Consider the following 16,344-nt stretch of genomic DNA (forward strand, 5'->3'; position numbering starts at 1 on the left):
CCCAGGAGGCGACAGGTGATGGTTCAGGGTTCGGTTCCTGCAGCCCATGGAAGACCGGAATTGAGCCCCCTGCTGCTGGCCTCAGCCTGGCGTTTGGAGAGTGAGCTCAGCCAGCACGTGAGACAGAACCCTCACTCCCTCCCTCTGACTTCCGCATGAGTAAAATGAGTAAAAGCTTCTTTAAGACCAGCCCTGCGAAGTCTGGCCCTTGTTGGACTTCTCCGCCCGTGTGTTCACTCTGTCCCACCTTGTGCATTTCATGACACGTTTCTTATCTTCGGGGCACGAAAATCTTACCAGTGCTTGGATCCCTAGGGGGTCTTAACTGGGGCTTGGAAGGGACTGTGGGCTTGTTTATTTATTTTTAAAGAGTTATTTATTTATTTGAAAGAGTTACATAGAGAGAGAAAGAGAGGCAGAGAGGTCTTCCATCTGCTGGCTCACTCCCCAAATGACCACAATGGCCAGAGCTGTGCTGATCCGAAGCCAGGAGCCAGGAGCTCCTTCTGGGTCCCCCAGGCGGGTGCAGGGGCCCAAGGACCTGGGCCATCTTCTGCTGCTTTCCCAGGCCACAGCAGAGAGCTGGATCGGAAGTGGAGCAGCCGGGACTTGAACCGGCGCCCATATGGGATGCCGGCACTGCAGGTGGCGGCTTTACCGGCTACACCACAGCGCGGGCCAGAGACAGTGGTTTATAGTCCCTGATAAACAACTGCCGGAGCTGTCATCATGACATGAGTAGGCACTCTGTTTACCACCACCCCCCCCTTCCTGGGCTACTTGGAATCCCTGGACCATAACAGGAAATGATGTCTCCATGGGGACCCAGAGTCCAGCCACCTGCCCCCTGCCCTCCTTGGCCCAGCTATGGACAACAGGCCGTCACCTCCCGAGGATTCCAAGGAGCAGTCACTGTCATCCAGCGGCGGGTTCAGTGTCTGTCGTGAAAGCAGACCCCGGCGGTGGGACAGCTGACCTGAGCTTGGCTTCACCGGGAGGCCGAGGCCAGGCGGGGACCTTGAGTTGAGAGCCGAGGCGGGCTAGGGCGAGAGGTCTGGGATGGCACCCGGGGAAGCGGTGGGGGAGACAGGTGACAGGTGAACAGAGAAGTCAGGACACTTGTCTGAGGTCACACAGCAGGACGTGGAGCAGCGGGACGGGAACGAAAGACCGCCAGGCTCTTGCTGAGCCCCGGGGCCCCCACGTAGATCCCCCATTCACAACAGCCCAGAAGCCGTGATGGGCACCTCTTCCCACAGGGAGGAGGTGGCGTTGAGGCCTGCAGGGGTACCCATGTGCCAGCAACGTCCTGGTGTGCGAGTCTGCTGGGGGCACGGTGTCCTGGGGGGGTGCTTTTCCAGGGCTGGGCACATCCTACCCTGCCCGCTCTGGCTTCTGCAAGGCGGCCTGGGCCAGCCGTGAGCTCGAGGCAGGCGCATTCGGCAGTGTACCTGCGGCTCAGACGCCCCGACACCTCCTAACCCCAGGACCCCGCCCTCCAGGCCTTCTTGCTGTTTCTAGAACCCTCTTCCTTGAGCCTTCAGCTAGACAGGGCACTTCCCTCTCCTGTCCTGACACATCCCCTCGGGACAAGGACAGCCGAGATGCGACAGGGACAGCGCTCGCCCTGCAGTGGGGCTCCCGAGTGCCCGGGGCTCGGTGGGAACTTCACCACCGACAGGGACTGACGCCCACAGCTCTGAACCAACTTCACCCCAGGCCCCTGCGGAGTGGAGGAGGAACCGCGCAAACCACGGCTGGCTGGGTCTTCAAGGTCATCGTCAGTCAAGGCTGGGAGTGACCGGAGGAAGAGCCCGGTCCCCGAGGGAGCGCCATGCTGGGAGGGGGTCCTTGCAGGCTGTCTGGAGGTGTCTGGGGCTTGAGTTGTCCAGGCAGCCCCCCCCCCCGCTTCCTCTCCTAGGGTGGGAGCCCTTCAGGTCCCCCGAGTGCCTGCATTGGGTTCACCCCAAGCTTTCGGTGGGATCTGAGCACCCACTGCCAGACAAGCTGAGGGGCCACACGCTCTGGCCTGGGGCAGCCGAGGGGTGGGCCCCTAACTGCTGACTTCCTGGCCCTACCCGTGCCCCCAGAGGAGCCGGTGGCACTGCGGCCGACGCTTAAATCAGCCCTTGGGCAGCCTCACCACCCGCCCCACTTGCCTGGCCGGCTTTCCAGGCGGTGGTGCCTTTGGCCTACAGGCTGGCTTGGGCTGGCCCTGAGAATCTAGTCCAGATGTCCCTTGTCCCCTGCTGCCCCAGGACTGACCCAGGAACAGTGTGGGGCGCCTCCTGTCACAGCCTCTGCCTCGACGCCCAGAAGACGCGAGGCAGCAGGCCCGGCGGTGGGCCTGGGATGACACAGGAGGAAGAGGCGGCACGAGACGCAGTGTGCCACAGGGTCCCCGCGCCTCAGCCAAGGAGCAAGGCCAGGCAGCCAGGTGGGCTTCCTGGAGGAGGGTGCTCCATGGCCTCGCAGAGTGGAACCCCCGGAGCCCCGGAGCATCAGGACACGAGCCAGCATCCCCGGGGGGTCCCAGCCCCGCGCTCCCCTCCCCCTGCCGACAGGCCTAGTTCCTGACTTGGTGCAAAATTGTTCCATCCCCAGGACTGCACTTTAGAGTCTTCTAGAAAAGGACACGGAACAGGATGACGGCGCTGCCACCCCGAGCGGCAGGCGGAGAGTGGAAACGCTGCCTCCGCCCGCGGCCCCTCCCTCCCCACGGGAATCGCGGCTTCTTCCCACCACTATTGACTTTTGCAATAACGCGTTTCCTTGTTAGCTTTATCACCTAGGGAGGGACCCCTAAGCAAGAATACACTTCATGGGAAGCCACCAAGCCATTGTCTTTGAACATTTTATTTATTTACTCGAGAGGTAGAGTTACGAGAGAGATAGAGAGAGAGTCTTCCACCCACTGGTTCACTCCCCAGATGGCTGCAACGGCCGGAGCTGGGCAGATCTGAAGCCAGCAGCTTCCTCCAGGTCTCCCATGTGGGTGCAGGGGCCCAACGCCTTCCCAGGCCATTAGCAGAGAGCTGGATCGGAAGAGGGGCAGCTGGGACCGGGATGCCAGCGCTGTAGGCGGAGGCCTAGCCCACTGTGCCACAGCGTCGGCCCCGCGACGCCCTCTGGTTTCACTCGCTCCGCTGAGATGCCCGATGCCCTGACAGCCACCTGGCCGCTTTCCGGCCCTGCAGCTCCACTGGGAGGCCCGCTGTGCTACCCACCGGGGGTCAGCAGCGGTGCCCGAGGAATGCGGCTGTGAGCACGCCCAGGGCCCCGGCGCAGGTGTTCAGGAGCTCCTTGGAGGAATTGCTGGCTCACAGGGTGTGTCTGTTTTACTAAGTAACACCCGGCTGTTTTCCCAAAGTGCTCATACCAACTTCCACTCCCACCTGATCCCAGTTCCTGTTGCTCCATTTCCCACCAACGGCTGGTGCTGTGTGGCTTGGGGTGGCTGTCAATGGCATCTGTATTCGATTACTCGAAAAACCGACCCTTCTCCCCTGCGTATCACTGTCAGGCTGTCTCCGCTTTCCCCACTTTGCTATTGCACTACCTGCCTTTTCACTTGTCTTCATTTTATTTCCACGGCAGAGACAGACGGAGCGCTTCAGCACGCTGGCTCACTCCCCACCCAAATGCTTCCAACAGCCAGGGCGGCCCAGGTCAAAGCCAGGAGCCCAGACCCCAGTGCCCGTCTGCCCCGTGGGTGCAGGGGTCAGGCTCTCCAGCCGTCACCTGCTGCCCGAGCAAGCTGGACGGAAGAGGCGGCGGCGGGACTCGAACCCAGGGACTCTGCGCCTGCGTCTGGGCTGAAGCTCCGCTTGTGACCGGATGTGGCCGTCTAGATCCCACTGCAGACATCCTCCCCCACGCTGGGCTGTCTCTTCACGTGACGTTCTAGGTGAACAGAAGTTCCCGACGTTCATAGACAATCTCAACTCTCTCTCAGATTCATCCCTCTTGTAATATTATTAAAAAGCATTTAAAACTTATCCTGATTTTTATATTTGGATTTTTAAAAAAAGATTTATTTATTTGAAAGGCAGAGAGATAGAGAAAGGTGAGTCAGCTTCCACCTGCTGCCTCAAACCCCCCCCCCAAAAAAAAGGCTGCAACAGGGGAGCCAAGAGCTTCTTCAGGGTCTCCCACGTGGGTGCAGGGACCCAAGCACTCGGGCCACCCTCCATTGCTTTCCCAAGCGCATTAGCAGGGAGCTGGATCGTAAGTGGAGCAGCCAGGACTTGAACCAGCACAAATATGGGATGGCGGCACTGCAGGTGGTGGCTTAACTCACCGGGCCACAGCACCGGCCTCTACACTGGATTTTAGTATCTACCGCGCGCACCTCACGAGAAACCTGATCTGTTTACTCGGTAAGCCGCTCCTCGCAGACACGGCTTGGCATAGCCACGACTGGCAGTCAGCGTGCCATGTGGTCCCTACAACCACCCTCGAGAGGGGAAACTGAGGCTGAGAAGCTTCCAGGCACCAGGGCTTCCGACTCATCTTGAGTCCAAGCCTGTCTACTTCCCCACTAAGTCCAGGGCAAATCATTTGGCCTGGGTCCCAGGTTCCCAGGTCTCTCACCTGTAAATGAGAAAACTCATCACTGCGGAGGAAAACGATGTCTACAAACACCCTAGCTTCAGGTCTGGTCCACATGGGGCCGGCGCTGAGGCACCGCGGGTTAAGCCGCCACCTGCAATGCCAGCACGCATCAGTGACAGGTCACGGCCCAGCCGCCTGCTTCCAATACAGGTCTGCCAACGCGTCTGGCAAAGCAGCGGAGAAAGGCCCAAGTCCTCGGGCCCCTCCACGCGTGTCGGAGACCTGGACAGAGCCCAGCCCTGGCCATTGTGGCCACTTGGAAAGTGACAAACATCCTAGCTTCAGGTCTGGTCCAGACCTTTCTCTGTCCCTCTGCCTTTAAAATTAATAACTCTGGGGCCGGCGCTGTGGCGCAGCAGGTTAACTCCCTGGCCTGAAGCGCCGGCATCCCATATGGGCGCTGGTTGGAGACCCGGCTGCTCCACTTCCAATCCAGCTCTCTGCTGTGGCCTGGGAAGGCAGTAGAAGGTGGCCCAGGTCCTCGGGCCCCTGCACCCATGTGGGAGGCGCAGAAGAAGCTCCTGGCTCCTGATCAGCACAGCTCCGGCCATTGCAGCCATCTGGGGAGTGAACCATCAGATGGAAGACCTCTCTCTCTGCCTCTCCTCTCTGTTTAACTGGCTTTGACGCCAACTGGGATGCCAGCACCGAATCACAGGGCCAGCGCTCCAGCCCCAGCTCCGCTGACTCTGGTCCCCCGCTGGTCTGTACAGATGCACCAGGTGACAATGCAGGTACTTGGTTCCCTGCCCCAGGTTGAGTTCCAGGCTCCTGGCTTCAGCCTAGCGCAAGCCTGGGTGCTGGGGGCATTCAGGGAGTGGCCATTCGATGGGAGATCTCTGTACCTTCCCCCTACCCCACAAAAATAATCAGGGCTGAAACACAGTCCAAGTATAACTCGGCTGTGACGCCCACACTCGCTCCCCTCCTAAAGGTGACAGGGCACACAGAGGCTGGGGCGGGTGCCGTGATGACTGGCAGGTGCTCTCCCACACCCGGTCCACCCTCTCCCTGGCACCCGACTCCCACTGCTTTTTCCACCAGGTGCTGCCGAGCCTGGCTGTTGACAGACAGCTGCTCCGACACAACCTGTCTGACTCCCAGGCAGAGGTCAGCCCACGCTCTCCCACGTCACCCAGGGATTGGGACACTCGGCGGCACCTGCCCGAGGCCCACGTGGCCGGGGCGGCTGCCAGTTTCGGTGTTCGCCGATAAGGAGTGCGAGACCCAGCGAACCCCCGGGGGGCCGCGGCTCCCGGCCCACTCGCTGCGCGACACACGGAGCACGGTGAAGGCCACTGACTTTATTGATTTAAAAACAGGACAGTGACGGTTCTGCCACACAGGGAGCCAAACGGCAAACAGACCGGAGGTGCGGGAGGGGCGGGAAGCCGCGGTCGCGGTGGGACCGGCAGGGGACTGCGGGGAGCGGCATGCAGGAGTGAGCTCCGGAGCCGTGGCAACGGTGAGGGCGGGCGGCGGGCGTCGCAGGTGAACAACCTTTTCCCATGAGGCGCACAGGGCCGAGCCCCCTCCGCTGCAGACTCCGGGCCGGGGGGCTCCCCGGGCGGCTCACAAGAAGGCGTCACACCACTCCCGGAGGCACCCGAAGCAGTCCCGGGACTGCTTGGCGTTGGCGCCACAAGTGTCCTTCAGCCACTCCCGGAACAGGTCCTCGTCTTTCTTTAGCACCAGAAACTGGCCAAGGACCACGTAGGCCTGCAAAACACAGGGAGAGACGGCCAGTGCCCCCGGGCCGCTCCTCCGGCTTCAGGGTCACAGGCCCCGCCCCGGCCCGGCGGCCACCCCGCACCTTGTCGAACCCCCTTTCCTCCAGCTTCTTCCCCAGGACCTCGCCGATGCCGGCCAGGCTGCCCACCGGCTTCTCCCCCATGGGCTCCGCCACGAAGTCCCGGTGCTTTTGCGACGTCGTCATCTTGCTCGGGCTTAATCTGGGAATCCCAAGAGAAGCCGGGTTAGGGCCTGCGGGCAGCTCACGCGGAGGGGCAGCCAGGCCAGCCGCGGGGCGAGTCCCCCCGGCTCATCTCCCCGATGAGAGAACGGGGGTCCGGGGGGGGTCTTTCTGCCACTACTCCAGAGGACCCCGCCCACTTCCCGCGGGAGCGGGGTTTGCCGACATCCCAGAAGGAAACACTCTCGCGGCCGAACAGGTGGCGCGCGCGGGTTCCCGGGCCCGGGAGCTGCCACTCCTCCTGTGACCTTGGCTGGGCAAAGCCGCTGACCCCGCCTGGGACCGGACAGTCACGTGGCACGCCGCGCCCTGACCCACCCGGCCGCCGCAGCCCCCTCGCCGCGCGAACGCGCAGCCCCGCAGCGTCCACGCCGCGCGCGCCGCCGCGCCGGCCCCGCCCCCCGGCGCGCGCCGCCCCGCCCCCGCCGCGCTCCACGGCTCCCACGCGCCGCCGCCCGCCCGCTGCGCGGCCCGGCCGGCCCGGGGCCGCGTCCTCCGGCCCGCCGCGGCGCCTGGGCCCGCCCGCCTCCCCGCGCCTCCTCCGGCCCCCAGCCGCGGCCCTGCTCCGCGGCCCGCGCGCACCGGCAGCTCCGGCTCCCGCAACGGCTCCTCCCGCCACCCGGCCGCTCCCGCCGCTCAAGCCACTAGAACTTTCTTCGACTTCCGCTTCCGGGTCGCCTCGGGGGCCGCCTTAAAAAATAGCCAAATTGGGCGCGTCTATCCCCTCCGAGCCACAGAGTGGAGACGCGCCCCCCACCCCATGTCCCGAGCCTGCAGGGCGTCCTTAACGCCCCCTCGCGGGAAGCCGGCTCGTCCCCGCCGCCTCACTTCTCGGGCCTCTCCTTGGCGTGCGGGAGAGGACTGTCGGGGGAAGACTTTCTCTCTGCTGCCCGACACGCGGAACGCAAGGGCTTGGGCTTGACTGACCTGGCGAGGGGAAGAGTTAGAGGGACGGACGAGGGAGGGGACGGGTGAGCGGACGGCTTCCGGGGGAACGGCGGAAGTTCAGTTCCTGGAAGGGACTGAGTTGGACTGCGGGGACCGGGGACGCCGGGGGCCGGAGCACAAGCGGACGGCGCTGTCTGACGGCCGGCAGCTGCTGCTTGTGTGCTTTCGTCGGCTCAGCGTTGAAGTGTGGGCGTCCAGCCTGGCGACGTGGGGGTTTCTCGGACAGCACCCGGAAAGCGAGGGCCGGAAAGTAAGCTTGGTCTATCCGAGGGTCTGTCCTCCGAGCTGGAGGGGCAGGAAGACGGGGTGGGGGGAGGGCGGCAGCTGCAGGCGGCACGTCGGAGGTCGGAGTGCCCCCAGCCTCGTGGTACCCGGACCCGCCCCCTGGCCAGCTCCCAGGTGCGGCAGGTGCGGCTGGCCAGGGCCGCGGCCCCCTCGTCCGTGCCCAGCGGCGCTGGACCGGGGCGTGCCTGCGTGCTGAGGACGGCACCGCCCGGAGAGGGCGCGGAATGGCTTTTCTGGACCCCGCGCGCAGCTGTGTGGTCATCCCGGCGTCGAAGGGAACAGGAGTCCACCTTCCGCGGCTGCTCCGGGCCGTTTTCGTTATCTCGCCCTCTGACGATCTGAGCCAACTCTTGGGGCCCAGGGAAGCGAAGGCAGCCAGGTAGGCGTCAGGGCCCCTCACCACGGCGCTCTCCCCTCAGTAACACGTCGCGTCCTGGCTCCGGAGCCTGCCAGTCCGGGGGATCTGGCGCTGTCTGCGGCCCTGCCCGCCCTGGCCAGGACCCAGCATGTCTCAGGCCACCAAGAGGAAGCACGTGGTGAAGGAGTTGCTGGGGGAGCCCGTGGTGCCCTCGGAGCAGCAGCAGATCGTGAGGGTGAGCGGCGGGCCCCCGCCCCGCCCTGGGCCCCGTCCCGCCCTGCCCCCCGCCCCGCCCTGGGCCCCGCCCCGCCCTGCCCTGCCCTGGGCCCCCGTCCCGCCCTGCCCTGGGCCCCTGCCCCGGCCTGCCCCCCGTCCCGCCCTGCCCCCCGCCCCGCCCTGGGCCCCCCGTCCCACCCTGCCCTGGGCCCCCGTCCCGCCCTGCCCTGGGCCCCCGCCCCGCCCTGGGCCCGTGGGTGCAGGAGGGCGCCGTGCGGCTCGCGGGCTGTGAGCTCTGGTGAGGCAGACTGGTGCCTGCTCTTTCCCGGACCAGGTCCTCCGGACCCCCGGGAACAACCTGCACGAAGTGGAGACGGCCCAGGGGCAGCGCTTCCTGGTCAGCATGCCCTCCAAGTACCGGAAGAACATCTGGATCAAGAGAGGTGAGGGGCGGCCCCGCGGCGGCCGAGCCGGCCGAGGCTTTCCCGGAGGGGCAGGACTGACGGCTCTCCTGCTCCGCCCCAGGAGACTTTCTCATCGTCGACCCCATCGAGGAGGGCGAGAAAGTGAAGGCTGAGATCTGCTTCGTGCTCTGCAAGGACCACGTGCGCTCCCTGCAGAGGGAGGGGCGATGGTAGGCGGGGCCACCGCGCTAGGGAACGGGCCCGGCGAGACGTTGCCTCGTCCGCTCTGACCCTGGTCCTTCCCTTGGCACAGGCCGGAGGCCTTCTCTGCAGTGGCGGAGGACCACAGCAACAGCAGGAGCAGGTGAGAAACAAGCGACCCCTCCCGTGTGAGCTGGCGGGCAGACCCCTCCCGTGTGGGCGGGGGCGAGGCCTGGCGGGCAGACCCCTCCCGTGTGGGCGGGGGGTGGGTGAGGCCTGGCGGGCAGCCCCCTCCCGTGTGAGCTGGCGGGCAGACCTCTCCCGTGTGGGCGGGGGGTGAGGCCTGGCGGGCAGACCCCTCCCCTGTGGGCGGGGGCGAGGCCTGGCGGGCAGACCCCTCCCGTGTGGGCGGGGGGGGGGGGGGGGGGGTGAGGCCTGGTGGGCAGCCCCCTCCCGTGTGGCCTGGCGGGCAGCCCCCCTCATGGATGTCAGCTTGTGTCCCGGCTGCTCCCCTTCAGTGCAGCTCCTCTAGGGGTTTGGGAAGAGCAGTGGAAGGTGGCCCACGTGGGAGTCCGGATGACGCCCAGCCCGGCCGCGGCAGCCATCTGGGGAGTGACCAGATGTCTGTCTCTGTGGCTCTGACTTTCAGATAAATCTCGGGGGGTAAGAAGACAAGCCTTAGGGTGGGGGAAACAAACAGGGTTCACGCTGGTGCTGTTGAGGGAAAGTACAGCTTCTTTCCCCCGTGACGGGGTGCTGGGGGAGAGCCCCACATGCGTGGAGTGATAGGTGGGTGTGTCGCTGTTGGGAAGCCAGGTGCCCTGGGTTTTCCCACTGCTGCTGTGACCCCGTCTTTCCCCTTGGTCTTCAAGGCAGCACTGTGCTTTGGTGGGCCGGTGGTCTTCCTTTTGTGGGACTTCTTGGCTGCAGAATGGTTTTCCCCGAAGATGTTGGGCTGAGTGTCCTCTTCCGCCCACAGACAGACTCAGCCCGAACTCCCAGCCGAGCCGCACTCGCAGGAGTCCAGCTCTGAAGACGACTCTGACCTCTTCGTCAACACCAACCGCAGGCAGTACCACGAGAGCGAGGAAGAGAGTGAAGACGAGGAGACGGCCTGAGGCCAGGGACCGCCCTCCGCTGCTCAGGGACGAGGCCCTGGCTCCCCTGGGCTTGGACATTCCAGGTGCCCTGGATGGGAGAGAGGCAGGCGCCCTCTCTCACCGATTCTCTCGCAGGCGAATTAAACCCCCGGTGGGCGGTGACCTGCACTGGTGTCTGAGTGGCTCTCTGCCGGGGGGGACTGGATGCAGTCTCGGGGGAGACCCTCTGGCCGCTGGGTGGGAAAGAAATGGCAAATGGCCGAAGTCTCCTGAGGGCTTTATTTGCTCTGTTCTCTCTCCTGGGACGCTGAGAAAGCGCCAGGCCCTGGGCGCTGCCTCCTCGCGCCGTGTAACCACGGGGACCGGCTGCACTGGATGCGCTGTTTGCCGCCGGTACTGATGCAGGCTCTCAGGGTTGCGGCCCGAGGAGCTGGTCCCCACCGCCTCCGAGAGACACTCGGGATGAGCGCCCTGGTGCCGTGCGAGCCACGTCCCTGCCTGTGTGGCCATTTTACCACACGAGCGCTCAGGCCATGGTGCCTTGGACATCCCCTGTTTGGATCCCATCTTCGTCCCACCCTTAACTGTAACCTTCAGAACATGTAGTGTGGTCAGCAAATCTCTGTATCCATAAGGTTTTTTGTTTCTGTGTTTTTTTTTTTTGTTTTGTTTTTTTTTAAGGTTTGTTGATTGAAAGGCAGTGTCGGGGAGGGAGAGGCGGACAGACCCCCATCTGCTGGTTCACTCCCCACATGTCTGCAACGTCTACGGGTAGGCCAGGCCTCCTGTGTGGGCGGCAGAAACGCAGGTGCTTGGGCGCTAGCTGCTGCCTCCTGGTGCCTTGGCAGGAGGTGGGGTCAGAAGCAGAGTAGCCCGGACTGCAGCCAGGGAATCCGTGCGGGCGCACGCGTCCCAGGTGGCAGCTGAACGCAGTAGCACCAGGCCTCACTCTGAGTGGCCACACCCACTCGGTGCCTCCCTCTCAGTGGCCACACCCACTCCTGATGTTGCTGCGAACTTGCTGTCACCTGAGGACGGCGCCGTCCTCACTCACGGACTTGGCGCCTCAGCTCCGGGGCCCGGGGTCAGAGGCCGCCTGTGGCTACTCAGACCATCTCTGCCCACTGGCGGTCGGTGAACCAGGTTACCCCACTTTTTTTTTTTTTTTTTTTAATTTAATTATTTGAGAGAGAGGTCTTCCATCCACTGGTTCACTTACCAGGTGGCCACGAGGGCCGGAGCTGCACCAATCCGGAGCCAGGAGCTTCTTCCGGGTCTCCCAGGGGGTGCAGGGGCCCAAGCACTTGGGCCATCCTCCACTGCTTTCCCAGGCCGCAGCAGAGAGCCGGATCGGAAGTGGAGCAGCCGGGTCTTGATCTGGCGCCCATACAGGATGCCGGCACTGCTGGCGGTGGTGTCACCTGCTCTGCGCAGCGCCGGCCCCGATCGCGTTTTGAGAGCTTTGTGGCTGTGCCCTGCGGGCGTTGACCTAGTCGCTGCTCTTTCACTGAAGTCCACCTCCCAGCATGGCCATCACCTCAGCTGGTGCATTTTCTGCGCCCGTGACGGAGCCGTCCAGCGGTTTGCTCCCTGGGTCCTTGTTAGCCCAGCGCTAAGGAAGGCCCTTGTCTTCTGGTCGGGCCTGCTGCCTGCAGCCCTGGGCACTCCCGGGAGCCCCGAGGGTTCCCTACAGCGACAACACCTGAGCGGTGTGTCCTCCACCCCGGCCTCGCTCCACTGCGCCCCGTGCCCCGCCCCCTCCTGCACTCCCTCTGCTCCCAGCCTCCTGCACTCTGTCATCTGAACCCTGACCCTGGGTGAACCCGTCACTGTCCACACCCGAGTCACTCGCCAGGCTGGAAGGCCACTAGTCGACCTCATGTCCGGGATTAGCAGCCTGAGCAGGACACTCGGCACTGCCCGCAGTCCCTGTAGGTGTCGATTTCAGAACTTCCGTCCCGTCTGCCGTATCCCGCTGCCGTGGAGGGTCGTGCCCACCGCAGCTCACATGTCGTTAAGAAATGGTAGCCTTGGGGCCGGCACTGTGGCGCAGCCGGTTAATACCCTGGCCTGCAGTGCCGGCATCCCATATGGGCGCCGGTTCGAGACCCGGCTGCTCTACTTCTTGTCCATCTCTGCTGTGGCCTAGGAAGGCAGTGGAAGGTGACTCAAGTCCTTGGGCCCCGCCACCCGCGTAGGAGACCCAGAAGAAGCTCCTGGCTCCTGGCTTCGGATCGGCGCAGCTCCGGCCGTTGTGGCCCATTGGGGAGTGAACCATGAGACGGAAGACCTCTCTGCCTCTCCTCTCTGTAACTCTTTCAAATAAATAAATCTTAAAAAAAAAAAAAAAAGTAGCCAAAAACAAGGAGCCACGTTTTTGCCTGAGCCCTGCCCCGCCTTGATTCTGCTGCAGTGGGACTGGGCCTGGGCCTCTGGGACGGGTGGGTTCGTGGTGTTCTGAGCCGGAAGAAAAGCGCTGGAGAGAACCCTTGCCGGTAGCAGCCTCGGGGATGTCGCGCACCGGCTGAAGCCGGCAGTGTCTGCCTCCTCCCTGGTGCCAGAAGCTTGCCCCTTGCTCTCCTGAGGACGTCGTCGGTTTTTGTTCGATTTTGACTTGGCCTTTTCGGGGGAGGGGCAGACTTGGGGGTCACGCCACAGGATGTGTTGGCATCCAGCGTGCTAAGAACCTGTACTGACGAGCTGCGCCTCATCCACTCCCTGTTGCTTAGTGTGATTTAGTGCGTGTGTGTACACGAGTGCTTCCGGATGTTACGGAAGACTGGGGTGCGCTTTCGGTGCAGGATTGGAGGTGCCAGGTTCAAGTCCCGGCTCCCCCCTCCTACCCAGCCACCTGCCAGTGTCTGTCTTGGGAGGCAGCAGATGATGGCTCAAGCGGTTGGGCCCCTGCTGCCCACTTGGGACAGCTGAATGAGAGTCCCAGCCTCTTGGCTTTGGCCTGGCCTAACCCTAGCTGTTATGGACATTTGGAGAGTCAACCAGCAGATGAAGGGTCTCATTTTGGTGCAAAATTTTTTTGAAATCCATGGATAGTGTTTTCTTTTTAGATGTATTTGAAAGGCAGAGTGACAGAGGGCGAGACAAAGATCTGCTGGTCCACTCCCCAAATGGTGCAGCAGTAGGGGCTGATCGAGGCTGAAGCCAGACAACCAGAACTCCAGCAGGTCTCTTGTGGGTGGCAGGGTCCAAGAACTCGGGTCACCTGCTGCTTCGCCAGGTACACCGGAGGGAGCTGGATCGGAAGTGGAGCAGCCGGGACTCGAACCAGCATTCATGTGGGATGCCAGTGTCGCAGGTGGCGGCTTAAGCCACTGAGCCACAATGCTGGCCCCTAATTTCATGTTTTGAAAAGTTGATTCCTTATCTGAGAGGCAGAAAGAGAGCTTCCACGCACTGGGCCACTTGCCAGACGCAAACCCATGGCTGGCAGGAACCCGTCGCCAAGCCATCACCACTGCCCCAGGTGTGTGTCACAGCAGGCTGGGGTCGGCAGCCTCTGAGCTGAACACCGAGCCTCTCCTGTTTTATTAAAATTTATTTATTTGAGATAATTTGAAAATGAGAAGGGTCTTCTACGTGCTGGTTCACTTCCCTTATGGCCGCAGTGACCAGGGCGGGGCCAGGCGGAAGCCAGGAGCTGCTTCTGGGTCTCCACGTGGGTGCAGGGGCCCAGGGACTTTGTTACCCTCCACCGCTTTCCCAGGCACTTTGGCAGGGAGCTGGGTTGCGAGTGGAGCAGCCGGGACTCAAACCAGCATCCGTGTGGGAGGCCGGCTCCACAGGCAGTGGCTTAGTGTGCCACCCACAGCATCGGCCCCTCTGTCCTGTCACCGACGTCGGCATTCATGCTGGCCTAGCAGATGGTTTAGACATTCCATCAGTTTATTCAGGCTTGAGTAGCGGGTGTGTTGCGCAGGAATGTGTTTATAAAATACCTGCGCTTGGTGGTGGCCTCTCTAGGGGCGGGTCTCTGCCTTTAGATTCTGTGGCATTCGGGCTACTGAGGGTTTCTGTCAAGTTTGGTCATTTATGTCATCCCATGATCACCTGTTCATACATGAAACTCTGGAGCAGTCTCATGGGGGCTGCCTGTACGTGCAGACCCCTGCAGGCAGGCCGGCCGCGGCCTGCTGTTCCCAGGTTCCCCTGGGTCCCTGTACGTGCAGACCCCTCCAGGCAGAGCTGGCCGCGGCCTGCTGTTCCCCTCACGGTCGTCTCCGTGCCTGCTCCGCCGCTGTTTTCTGTGAGCTCCAGTTTACACGTGGTCCTTACGGGGACCCCTCCGTGTGTCAGGAAGGCCGGGGCTGGGGCCAGGGGGCTGGATGAGCCGCAGCTGACCACAGGGCTCTGTCCCACGGCAGGCAGGCAGGTAGGGGGCCGCGTGTGCGTGCTGGGGTTGCAGCCCCCGCCGGTGGGTGTTTGCTCGCTTCTGGCCTGGTGAGCTGTCTTCCCGGTCACGGAGTTTGTCTCCTGTGCTCGGGCTGTGCGCCTTCCTCTGAGGACGGAGTCCCCACCTCACTGGACACCGCATCTAGAAGCTTGGCCCTGAGTCTGAATTTCACCTAATAAACCCCCTTTTCCCCAGAAAACCTCCCCTTGTGTCTCTCCGCCACGTGGCCTCTGTGGGCTGCAGCCCAGCACCCTGACGGAGGCGGGCTGCTTGTCCCCGGCACTGCGCTCTGTAGTGTCCACGCCCCTGCTTTCCCGTGAGGGGACGGAGAAAGGCCCAGACTTGTCCATTTACAGCTAGAACCCTCTGCCATGGGAACGCACCCCTTCCCAGAATGGGGCGGGGGTGGGGAGAGGCCGCTGCCCTGCCCAGCTATCTGGGGTTGGAGTGGGACTCAGCGTCCATCCAGTCTAACCTGGAGCAGCTGCGGCCTCTGCAAGGACTGACCCCAGCAGGCGCAGGGAGGAGTCCCCGCTGCAGGGCGGAGACACGGGCGCCCCTGCAGCTGCCCTGAGGCCACTCCGCCCCACTGGGCTGGCCAGTCCCAGGGGCTGCAAGGGGCCAGAGGTGGGGAGGCCCAGCTGCAGCCCCCTGGGTTGAACCTTCTGCCACCTTGGCTGGCGGCCTTTGAAATGAGAGGGTTTGCCAAGCCACTACAGCGCCAGTCAGAGAAGGGGCCCCCAGGTGTCGGCAGCCCCTGGCAGCAACTGGAAACCTTGAGACCTGCAGCTCAGCATCTCCCCACAGGCCTGGGGGAGGCAGGCCCAAGTCACCGCAGCTGCACGCTACAGCGGGGAGGGGCTGGGATGGGAGTGCTGCCCGCAGGGAGAGTACGCCAGGCGGGAGGCGGGAGGCAGAGGCCCTGCTGGTCTGCGGGGGGGGGGTGGGGTGGGTGTCCAGCCGAGGCTTCCACAGCATTCGGGAAGGTGACTGTCGCTTCCCTCATCACCCTCCTTCCTCACACCCCTCAGCAGGTGTTGGACATCTGAGAATTCTCTCTTCACCAGGGCCAACCTCAGCCAACCCTAAGGACAGCCCCAGGCTGTGCTCCCCAGGGGCTGGGTCTGCACCCCAATGCGGGTCCCCTACACGGGGAGAAGGGGCAGACTCTGCCCAGGCTGGGTGAAGGCAGGTTCCCCGCCCTGTGTGCGCAGCAGGCCTCACTCCATCGTGAGGGTCAGCCACAGCAGACGGGAGCCCCCGGCTGGGGTGTGGCCACTGGGGCTTGAGGGGCTGGGGGAGCCAGGCAGAGGGGGGCACAGCCCAGAGGGAGCAGGACCCCACAATGAGGGGGACCCAGGCCTGTGGGAAGCAGCTGTGTGGCCAGGCTTCTGGGGTCAGAGGGGCGCCCACCTGTCAGGCCCAGGCCCAGCGGCCTGGCTGGTTTGTGCCCCTGGACTCAGTAACACTTGTGTCAGCAGTGAGGAGCAGAGTCCACTCTGCCGTCCAGGGCCCTTGTCCACGGCCCATTCTGCAGAGAACACGGGACTCTGTGGCCGGGGCGCTTCCTGAGGCGAGGAGGCAGCCCTGTCCAGGCCCTGCCCCCACTGCCCCCGGGGCCCGCCTGCCCTGGGGTCTCGGGCTCCTGGTGCACTCGGTGGTGGTGGTCCTTAGCCCCACCAGGGGCAGGCTCTGCCTGGAGTCCCTCAGGGCAGAGTAGGGCGAGTCCTTGGCCTGGGGCTCAGGAGGTGGAAAGCAGCAGACACTGGCAGCCCGGGGGGGCTTCCTGGAGGGGGCCTCTGAAGGTGTCTGAAGTCCCTTTGCTTCCTCGGCATTAG

The 16,344-nt window shown here is 63.7% G+C and overlaps 2 protein-coding genes across 8 annotated transcripts; one reads left to right on the forward strand and one right to left on the reverse strand.

Annotated features, from left to right (window-relative positions):
- Positions 1–5,903: 5,903 nt before the first annotated feature.
- On the reverse strand, positions 5,904–7,492 carry BANF1 (barrier to autointegration nuclear assembly factor 1). Of its 5 annotated transcripts, none has more exons than XM_070068288.1 (3): positions 7,415–7,492; positions 6,428–6,566; positions 5,904–6,333 (listed from the first exon to the last, which is right to left on the reverse strand). In XM_070068288.1, exons 2-3 carry the CDS (start codon positions 6,548–6,550, stop codon positions 6,187–6,189), a joined length of 270 nt encoding a protein of 89 aa, XP_069924389.1. In that variant the 5' UTR covers positions 6,551–6,566; positions 7,415–7,492; the 3' UTR covers positions 5,904–6,186. The 5 variants fall into 5 exon arrangements, with proteins under 5 accessions (XP_069924389.1, XP_069924379.1, XP_051710861.1 ...); XM_070068278.1 differs by lacking the exon at positions 7,415–7,492 and adding an exon at positions 7,344–7,363; XM_051854901.2 differs by lacking the exon at positions 7,415–7,492 and adding an exon at positions 7,169–7,276.
- Positions 7,241–10,266, forward strand: EIF1AD (eukaryotic translation initiation factor 1A domain containing). Of its 3 annotated transcripts, none has more exons than XM_051854871.2 (7): positions 7,241–7,784; positions 8,239–8,412; positions 8,728–8,836; positions 8,919–9,027; positions 9,111–9,161; positions 9,517–9,661; positions 9,978–10,266. In XM_051854871.2, the coding sequence occupies exons 2-6, from the start codon at positions 8,326–8,328 to the stop codon at positions 9,638–9,640; spliced, it is 480 nt and encodes a 159-aa protein (XP_051710831.1). In that variant the 5' UTR covers positions 7,241–7,784; positions 8,239–8,325; the 3' UTR covers positions 9,641–9,661; positions 9,978–10,266. The 3 variants fall into 3 exon arrangements, with proteins under 3 accessions (XP_051710831.1, XP_051710838.1, XP_051710828.1); XM_051854878.2 differs by having other exon boundaries at positions 7,263–7,784; positions 8,919–8,998; XM_051854868.2 differs by lacking the exon at positions 9,517–9,661 and having other exon boundaries at positions 7,302–7,784.
- Positions 10,267–16,344: the final 6,078 nt, after the last annotated feature.

The sequence above is a fragment of the Oryctolagus cuniculus genome, chromosome 1 (genome assembly GCF_964237555.1).
Source record: "Oryctolagus cuniculus chromosome 1, mOryCun1.1, whole genome shotgun sequence".
Taxonomy (NCBI): Eukaryota; Metazoa; Chordata; class Mammalia; order Lagomorpha; family Leporidae; genus Oryctolagus; species Oryctolagus cuniculus.